At 37.2% G+C, this 10,397-nt stretch overlaps 1 protein-coding gene across 9 annotated transcripts in view; it reads left to right on the plus strand.

Annotated features, from left to right (window-relative positions):
- Positions 1–10,397, plus strand: part of LOC127377504 (microphthalmia-associated transcription factor) — a 31,511-nt gene that overhangs the window by 15,708 nt on the left and 5,406 nt on the right. For 4 of the 9 annotated variants that reach the window (XM_051425429.1, XM_051425431.1, XM_051425425.1 and 1 more), the window contains exons 3-9: positions 7,130–7,345; positions 7,478–7,573; positions 8,258–8,375; positions 8,671–8,763; positions 8,872–8,928; positions 9,115–9,190; positions 10,049–10,196. In XM_051425429.1, the coding sequence (XP_051281389.1) occupies positions 7,130–7,345; positions 7,478–7,573; positions 8,258–8,375; positions 8,671–8,763; positions 8,872–8,928; positions 9,115–9,190; positions 10,049–10,196 (804 nt within the window). Of the gene's footprint in view, positions 1–5,664; positions 6,260–7,129; positions 7,346–7,477; positions 7,574–8,257; positions 8,376–8,670; positions 8,764–8,871; positions 8,929–9,114; positions 9,191–10,048; positions 10,197–10,397 lie in introns of those variants that run through there. The other 5 variants (XM_051425430.1, XM_051425432.1, XM_051425426.1 and 2 more) reach the window with 3 other exon arrangements.

Here is a 10,397-nt window from a genome sequence, read left to right on the forward strand (position 1 = left end):
AAAAAACACTGCTTTGAAATTTATGTAAAATAACTTCCTAAAAGGGTTAAAAGAAAATTATTTCTAGACATTTTTTTTCAAAGGATTTATGGTGCCATGAAAAGAACAAAGTATTCTTCTTTTGGATTATACACTCAGTGCAGCTCGTGATCAGTGTTCATCAAAAAGTATACAAAGATGCCACACAGATATCTCATTTGGGTTGATTTGTGAGTTGATGTAACAAGACATTTAATTGAAATGCTCATATTGGAATCTTTAATCTAACAAATGACATGTTTAGTGTGCATTGTGCAGGGCAATCATTTCATGAAATTCAACATATAATCTTAGGTGCATTGTTTCGTCATCGGTCAATATTGCTTTTTTTTATTACAGCCGTGGATAAAACAGCAATCGACACTGTCAGATCCTATGTTTTAAACTGTTATGCTAATTTTAACACACAACATGTACCATTTAAGGACACATGGTTTGTCTTTCGTTGGTAATTTGCCGAGCTTTTGCATAATGACAATATATCAGAGGTGGAGAAGACCACAGGTTGCTCTTGATCTAGCTGCTCGCATTAGCATCACAGTTGTTGTCTGCAAGTTCCACGGAGAACGTTAGCAGCTTAACTGTGAGACAAAGTGGCCTATTCTTCTAGCCTGCATAGCAAATGGGGGCATTCTTGTTAATGTATCCTGGTAGGATCATCATGGAATGCCCAAAGCACCCAAGTCAAAAAAATACAAATCAGTGTCCTCTCCCAGTACAGCAGGGCGCTTTGTGCTTGTTTCTGCAGAGTGTTTCTGACTCTTTGGGGGTTATGTTGCTGATGCCCTCTGGGCTGTTGATGGCTAAAAACGAGCTGATAAACAACAAGCTGTCTTGTTTGCTGTGGTTGCAGATGCTGTGAGTTAGCAGTTTATGTCACATTTCCTAACAGTGTATTTTGGAAAGAGTACATTGAGTGAAGTTGGGTAGAATTCAAGTTCTGCTGGGGCTGACAATCTCTCTACAATTTAATGCCCTGCCCATTGGCTTTTACACAAGTTGACAAACTGAGTGTTTAGTGTTAGAGACGTATCACAGTTTATCCTGGACTCTTATAGATCTAAGACTAATGCTTATATATGAACCCCACCATGTTTAGACTCCTTATACATATTTTATATTCAGAGACAAAGACTCTGTAGAAGTCTGTGTAGATGTGTCCACTTTGTATACGCTCCATGAAAAGGATCCTTTTTCACTGTCTCCAGTCTGAACAGACACTTTTTCACCCCCAGATCAGTTCCTTATAACAAAAAGCTACAGTATGTATTGACAAGGCCGGCATGTTCCACCCTGAGGTCTGTAGGTCCCTAGGGGTTTCCAATGAACCCAAGAGCCGTGAGATCATCTAATTATCTGTGATAATTTAGGAAATCCCTGAAGACAAAAACACGCTGGAAAAACCACCAATGCTCATTTTAATGTAAAGACAAAATTCAGCCTGTTGCGACTATTCTATTTTCATAATTGATTGATCTTCTTATTATTTCAACAACAACTATTGAATTAAGTCCAAAACTGGAAGATATTCAGTTAACTATCATCTGTGACAAAGGGAAGTAGCAAATCCTCACATTTGACAACCAGGGAAAGAAAAATACTTAAACCATGAATCAATTGAAGGCTGTTACCAACTATTTCATTGTCAATTAATCTGCTGGTCGTTCCCTCAATTAATCTCCCAGTCTATAAAATGTTAGAAAATTCTGCTTCTCAGTTTCCTAAAACTCAGGCTGACGTCTTCAAATTGTTTGTTTTATCTGACCCAAACTCAGAGATATTCAGTTCATTATATCAAAAAAACAGCAAATCCTCACAATCTGTCCCTAAAAAAAAAAAAGAAAACAAAAAATTAAACAATCAGATGATGATCAGTAGAGTTTCAAATAATTTTCTTTCAATAATAGACTAATCCAATGACGGACTGATCATTTTAGCTGTGAACATAATATCCGCACTGAGGAAATCATAGAGGAGGAGTCAAGATCTTTACAGACTGAAGCCAAACTGTTGCATCTAATGTAATAGAAGGTTTATATAGTCATACTTGGGTTTTATGGGGGCACCTTTTACTTTGTGTTGTGCATATAATGTCCTTAATGACCTCTTTGTTCCTATTCTTAGTGCAAGAGAGCAAGAGAGAGACAGTTGTGTGGGGCTCCTACAGTAATCCTTTGTACAGTGTCTTTGTTTCTATTTTTAGACGGTGACAGCTATCATTTCTGTGGATGTGTGAATTTACAAGAGACAAGGACACAGAGAGAGAAAGAGAGACAGAATCAGTGGGTCTTTGTCTCTGTATAATACAAAATCTGTAATACTGTACATATTAATAACAATAATAATAGTAATTAACTTTATTTATATTGCACTTTTCTTAACAATGTTACAAAGTGAAAACAATAAAAACCCTGTGTGCATACAGCAGTGGTTTCCAACCATGATCTAAAAAAATAAATCTGAGATGGTTAACAGGACAGAAAAATTGCTCTTTTTAGACTTTTCTTACTGTTACTGTGACTTGTGGAATATAAAAATGTTTGAATAATGCTGTAGTTGTACTGCTCACAAACTGTATCAATATGCAACCTGTGATACGTAGAAACAAAATAGGCAAAATGATGAACGACTGACCAAAAAGAAATGCAATTAACATTTTTTAGGAGTGAAAATATTAGTTTATAATGTTATGTTATATTTTGCAGTATTTGGCAAAACTGCAAAAAAAAAAGGAACCAAAGAGAACACAGAACCACAGGATTTACAAGAAGAACTGTGTTGTCACATGTTTTGATTATTATTCGTATTATTTCGTAATTCACTTCTAACAATTACTTCACCAGATATTTTTATGAGGCAGGACAAGTCAGGGCTGCCCAAGATGGGGCTCAAAGTTGGTTTCTAGTGAAAAAAATAAATCAAATATTAAATTTAAAATATTATAATATGCCTGGCTATTTATGCTGTTTTATTTTTTGTGAGCTAAACATTCCCTTTCAAATATGTAGGATCCCTAACTCATTATATTTCATAAGCTAAGCATGGCAGGCACTTTGTGACACTTTGCACAGGGAGTAAGTCAATTAAGGGGACTCGGCATCCTAGTACCATTTTAGGTTTTTTAACAATACAGTAGAATAGGTGTTTGCTTTTTGCTCACGGACCACCATTAAGTTTCAGTTTTGGCCTCCAAAGGAAAATGTTTGGGCACCCCTGCTCTAAGTGGTTGAGCAAAAGCTTCAAAAATAAAATAAAAACAGCCAGGATACAAGACAGAAAGCTGGGACCAAAGCATACTTAAATATTTGTATACTCTAGACAATACCACTAATTGTATTTATCTGCTTGTTTTGTAAACCTGCTGTAAACCCGACCTTCAGAGACTCAAAGCAAGATAAATAACAAACGTTGCCATTGCTAAAGCAGCTCTGGTCGCTCTCTTTCTCAAAACCAGCTGCTATAAAATGACGATTGTTCCCACACAGAGAAGGACAGCACACTCAGTAATCCTCCAGGTCAGTGGGAACGCCTAAAGTGTTGGAACTATGGCGGGAAGCAACTGATGAGACAGACAGGATTAACTATTTTCTTATGTGATTTATTTATATGAAAACAGCTGACTGACTGCAAATTAAAAAGATGCCACTTTGACTGCAGGAACACAACAACAGTGTGTGTTACGTCTGTGCTTTTTATACTGAGCATTTTAAATAAACATTAAATTACATTCAAACACTTTTAACACAGCTAGGACTAAATTCAAACACTACATTATGCATAATTGTAATTCTTTTAATTTATTTTTTGTATTCTGTTAAGGCAACACTTTGCTTTTTAAAATTTACTGAATATTAATCCTTTCAGATCCCTTATTTAATCTTTAAAGGTTTGACTTTCAATTGGCTTTCAACTAAATATTTAAATTTAGATATTTAAGAACTAATAGATATTTGAGACTGACATTCAAATAACTGAAATTTATGAATTTATTATTTAGTAGATTGACAGAAAATTAAAAAAGTATTTAAAAAATGTGTTGATTGTTTACCATGGACGTTTGCTGCTTTTCTTTTTCTTCTATTATATTAATTACTCAAAACAAGTCATTTGAAAATGTCAGCTTGGGTTTGGGGAATTGTACATTTTTGCCTTTTTGTGACACTTAATGGACCAAACAATTAATCAAGAATGAATTAAAAAAAATAATAATCTAACGATTACATTAAAAATCAACAGACCTTGCAATGTAATTGTCAACAAATGTCCCGAGATAAAGAAAAACTTTTTTTTAAATCACAGACACTATAGGGGGAAAAAATAAAATAGTAAAGAAAGAAATGATAAAGATTCATTCAAATATTTATTAGACTGTGCCAACTTTTGTCAGACCAGAGTCAACCCTAATTCAATTGAATTCAGTCAGTTTAGTTGATAAATTATTAACTAGTATTCACTAGTATTAGGTTGTTTACCAATAGTTTATGCGTGTGAGTGCAAATAATTGGATTTCCCATTTATGGCTGCAGTTCCTCCATCTGGATTAGGTTTCTGAACACTCTGCTACCCTTCACAGTCTATTTTCAGGACCAACGTCACTGTGGTCCATAATGTATAAAGCATATCATTTTTTTGATAAAGTAATGCTTGTGACGACTTTTGTGTTGATAATCTGATAACAGTGGTAATGATCCTGAAGAACTTATAATTAGAAACATTATTATACAAGAGTTAAACACCATAATGAATGAAAGCAAAGTAAAGACTAAAGGAGTTTATTAGTGACTTTAGCCCGCAGTGTGATGTGGTTGTTCTTAATGAGTCATTGACGTGCTGCAAGTATGCCCCTCTCAGTAGTGTCAGCTATACGACCCTGTAATGATGATTTTCAGCCCAAGGTGATCTCAGTCATACCTGCGGGATATATGGTAATGCACCTCTCACATGAGTACCCCCTGCAGAACAATGATACTGCGTGGAAAAGACACTCTGAAAGAGTTGTTGTTCCGGTGAGAAGTGAAAAAAAATTGACAGTCAGAAAGACGGTCGTATAACCTGACGTGACGTCACATGAGTGGGTTTAATATTCAAAACAAAAGGGGAATGCAAACAAAGAGATGACAGGTGTGGTAGGTGATAAACTAGTGTACACTTCACTCTCCACAGAGTACACAAATAATGTTTAAAGGTTACATTGCATGAACGTAATGTTATAAGGAGTACGGTCTAGACCTGCTATATATGATAAAATTTAATTGAATTGAACGTGCACAAAGTGGACTTGTGTTTAGTCACATTATATTATCTTGATCATCACTGTGTTTTTCCACAGATATTGAGTATCCATGAGCAACATAAGTCAATGCATTTTCTCTTTTTCTTAAGCTCTGTATATCCTGTATTAAGCTGCTGTTGGGAGCCAGTTAATTTTTTATTTATTCGTTCAATAACCACATCATTTAACTGTCAAGCTCAGTGTGCAGACTACAGGAGTTTTCACAGAAACATAAGAGGTAGCTTAGAGTTCGTCTAGAGCCTCTGACCTCCTCAGCGCTGTTAATGAATCCAAATCCTCTGGGCTTAAGCAGAACAAATACATCATTTTAAAAAATGAAGTAGCTGAGGCTGTAATTCATTGATTTTGATTTTGTATGCCTGTTGTTGACAATTTAAAATGTCTGATTAAAAATGATAAAAAAAACGTATTTTAGAGACACGAGGAGATGCAAGCTGCAGACAAACAAGGATTTAACAGACTTTATTCTTTGTGCTGTGTTAAACTGGGAAAGCACGGCTAGCATCCACGGGGTTAAAAAAGTGGATGCGGCAAAGTGATAGCCCCAGGCAATTTTCAGTTAAAGGGCCGGCCTTGCAAAACAAAGGCACTAACTGTTAGCACCACATCCTGACGTCAAGTGATCACCATAAAGGAATAAATTCAGATTTTACATAAAACAACACAAATTTGAAAAAGCTCATTGTGCTTTAAAGATTCCCTGACATGCATAACTAATTACTTTTCTTGCCTTTTAAAAGATGAGCTGGATGTGTCTGTCCTCATACTTAGCAGGCTTAGTCTTCTGGTGCAACCAAGAGGGAAGCAGCTACAGCACTTAGTTTAGATAGGAGTTAAGCACAGAAGTTTAGGTTTTTTTGTTCTTACACTGGACGGATCAGTTAATTGTAAATTATGCTTGAGATGCTTGGATACTATCCTTATGAGGTATGTGTAAAAACTAAGTTATCTTTTATCTTTTTTGGAGAAGAGAAATCTTTTTAAATTATACATGGGAAATAAAATGTCATTACGAGACTAAATTCTTACCTAATTTACTATCTTAAAGCCAATACAGTTGTGTCATTATCCACAACGGTGCTTATTATGTGTCTACACATACATCAGTTGTTATTTTATAAACCACAGAATCTGTTAGTCATTGCATCAAAACAATTCAGGCAATAGACAAGAAGGTTTAAATATAGAATCCAAATGTGAGCAGTGGAATTCAGCAGCAGCACTGCTCCATTTAAAATGTGACAAACACTGTCTCTGAAGTTTGTTTATTTGCCTAGAGTAGCTTTTCTGTATCATTAGTGCTGTGTGGGGATTAATGATCCACAGCGATCAAATGTATCCATAACTGGGGAGTGCAGATGGGTGTGTTTGTGTAATTTTTGTTACTTAAAATATGCAGACTATGAATGTAGAAAAGCAGACAGTAGCAGTTAAAGAAAAATATGTAGAAATTGTTTTCTACTGAGACTCTTTGAGATAACAACACTTGAGAGCGTCTCAAAAGAAAAACACATCGAAGGCTTTGAGATCTGTGCGTGAGTTTATTTTAATATTACAGTCAGTTCTGTGCAATGCTAGGGACAGGCACAACTTTGAGGTATATTTAGAGTCTTTTAATCTAATAAAAGACTGCATAGACAAAAAAACATGAAATGTGACTACGAGAATAATATAGTATCAGGTGGGATTATTTGAAATGAACGTCTCCTTCTCAGCGACATTTCATTCGGTGTGACTAAGTTGCATATTTATATGATTTATTTCTCTTTCCTTTCTCCCTTATTTTCCTACCAATAGGTCCAGACTCACCTGGAGAACCCAACCAAATACCACATCCAGCGCTCACAGCAGCAGCAGGTGAAGCGGTACCTGGGAAAGCTTGGCTCTCAGGTGTTGAGCTTGCCCTGCCCCAACCAGTCCTCTGACCACGGGGGCATGCCGCCAGGGCCGGGCAACAGCGCCCCCAACAGCCCTATGGCCTTACTGACGTTGAACGCTAACTGCGAGAAAGAGGTGAGTTACTTACGCAGACTTATCACAGCGTCTCACAGTGACACACACATAGACTTTTCATTTTTGTGACGTTGTACTCGTTTAATCAGACTTATTTGTTTGTCCTCTGCCCTTTGTGTTGTCTTGTTTTAGATGGATGATGTCATTGATGACATTATTAGTCTGGAGTCCAGTTACAGTGACGATATCCTCGGCCTGATGGACCCAGGACTTCAGATGGCTAACACGGTATGTGTGTGTTGAACATGAATTAATTCTCAACAGTGAGCCTGTATAAAGATCGAGCACTTTGCTCTTTTAAAGTTGGTCACATGAGGGCATTCTGTTTGGTGTGTTTTGGGATAACAACAAATGCTTTGCTTTAGCTGTAAGCTGAGTGGCTACAGTCGTTTGATTGTTAAAGTTAGAAATACTGTTTTATTAAATACTGATTTATTTGGGGAATCATTCCTGGTGTCTTCTTGTCACTGTGAAGTTGCCAGGCAACCAGTAGAGACTCAAGGAAATCACAGCACCCAGCCAAGCAATATTCCCACACGTAACATGTGTCATTTTTACACTTTTTTAAACAAATGAATTATAGTGTGTTAATTAGTGAGCTTTAGAGGTGCTGGCTAGATGTTTCCCCCTGTTTCCTGTCTTTATGCTGTACTTAGTGGCTGTAGGCTGTAGCCTTACATGAGAGTGATGTCTATCTTCTGATCTATCTCTTTTCCAAAATGAGGAACTATTCTTTTAACAGCGGCATCATGACCATTTGCATATTTAAACATTTGTTAAACTTTTGTCACTGTATAATGGATTGGTTTAAGTCACCACCCTTCCCATCATGCTCATCCTGTGATGCTGATTAACATCTATACAGAGGGGGTGGTGTGATCCTTGCCTAATGTCTTTACTGTGTGTCTTCAGATCCCTGTGCCGGCTAACCTCATGGACATGTATGGTAATCAGGGTATGTCCCAGCAAGGTCTGCCAATTAGCAACTCCTGCCCTGCCAACCTGCCCAACATCAAAAGGGAATACTCTGGTAAGCAAACTGACACAGTAAAAGACATACACACTTTTAAATGCTTGGTTTCTGTCATTACAATATATCTATAAAATGTTTACAGATCTGAGCTGTGAGAATTAACATTAATATCCATTCAGCTTCTCTATTGCATGGAAAACACCAAGGCTCTAACACTGCATATGAAGCTGTACTCTCCAGGCCTTTGCAGCCCATAATGTAGCATTTTATTAATAGTCCAGTTCTTGTAATCCTCCTCAGTGTGGGGGTGTTGACTGTACATGACTGACCTGAACATTTTTCTATCACATAGTTTCACAATCCCCGGCCATCATGCATATGCTGGATAAGTCTGGATCCTGTGGCAAATTTGACAACTATCAAAGGCCTGAAGGGTTCCCCGTGGGTACGTGTGGTTAATTGGCTTCAAAATGTTAGCCGCTGCACATTCTTTAATACTTGCACCTGCACTGTTTTGTTCTGTTTTATTGATCATCGTTACCATTTCTTTCAGAAGCTGAGGTAAGAGCAATGGCAAAGGAAAGACAGAAGAAGGACAACCACAACTTGAGTGAGTTTTAACTGCCCTTAATTATATATATATATAATTCTGTAAGTGTGAATGTTTGAAAATACTTATGGTTGCCTTAGTGTCTTTTTCTTTGTTACAGTATAAAAAACACTGAAAACAAATTTTCAGATGATGTTATGTCAACTAATCATGGATTTTTTTTTCTCTTCTGTTTATGTTGTGTAGTTGAGAGAAGAAGACGGTTTAACATCAACGATCGAATCAAGGAATTGGGAACTTTAATTCCAAAATCTAATGACCCGTAAGTTACTAATTTTTTTGCTTTATTTCTTATTCAAGACAGATTTCCTTAAAAATAAGACTCATCTCTATGTGTCTGTCTTTAAGCCTGAGATTGAGTATATTAATTATATGTTCTGACTGTACACTTTAAGGTTAAAAGCATCCCTTTAAGGTCACTCTTTCCTCATTCTCTGCCCTTCCTTGTGGTTCAGGGAAGATCACAGCAGCCCCTTTTGTTGTGTCTTTTCACCCGTGGTTGTTTTGCTAAACCCCAGCTGGGTGCTCCACCCACACAACCGCCTTCATGCACACAAACTCAGTGACTGACCTTTCACAAACAAACCTCGCTTAACATAGTTCTTATTATGGATAACACATGATGAATAAGAACATGTATGGGACATGTGCTTGTTAGAATTAAATTCATGACTTTAAATGCCCGCCTTTAAGGCTTTTGACCACTTCAAACCTAAAACCAAAGCACCTATCAGTTGGATTTATAACAGGGATTTTCTCTCATTTTGTCTAGAAAAGATTGATCTTACCCAGCGCAACCTCCAGTTCTTCAGGGAGCTCAAGGTCGTCCTTATGACTGCTTGTGATCTCAGTGACCTCCGCGGCATAAATGTCTAATGCAGCATTCCCTTCTCAGACTTCAAATCACCCCTGTGACCTGCAGCAGCTCTGCTCCTTATTCCTCCTCATTATTCTCTTCTGTCTCTTGTTTGTCTAACTGAACAGCAGCTAGTGGACAATTAGAGCAGCCCGAGTCTAATGGAAATCTGTAATCTGATTTTAGAGATCGCTGTTTGTTTGACATCCAAAAACTATACGATCTAAGAGACTGTACAAATAATGGCTCCTCTGTGATTTTCAGGGACATGCGCTGGAACAAAGGCACCATCCTGAAGGCGTCGGTGGACTACATCAGGAAGCTACAGCGAGAGCAGCTGCGAGCCAAGGAGCTTGAGAATCGCCAGAAGAAGCTCGAGCATGCCAATCGACATCTGATGTTGAGGATACAGGTAAACAAACTTCCATGACATCTTTTGATGGGAAGGCGGAGTCAAAGAGTTGTAGAACTGCAGTATCCTATAAACTAATAATACAATTAGAAGGGAAACTACAGTATGTGTCGTGCACAGAGTGTAAAGAGTGAAAGATTTTACTCTTTAACCCCTCATTCCACTGATGTCAGAGGAAATTATTACACTTTTATGAAATAT

The sequence above is a fragment of the Dicentrarchus labrax genome, unplaced genomic scaffold (genome assembly GCF_905237075.1).
Source record: "Dicentrarchus labrax unplaced genomic scaffold, dlabrax2021, whole genome shotgun sequence".
NCBI lineage: Eukaryota > Metazoa > Chordata > Actinopteri > Moronidae > Dicentrarchus > Dicentrarchus labrax.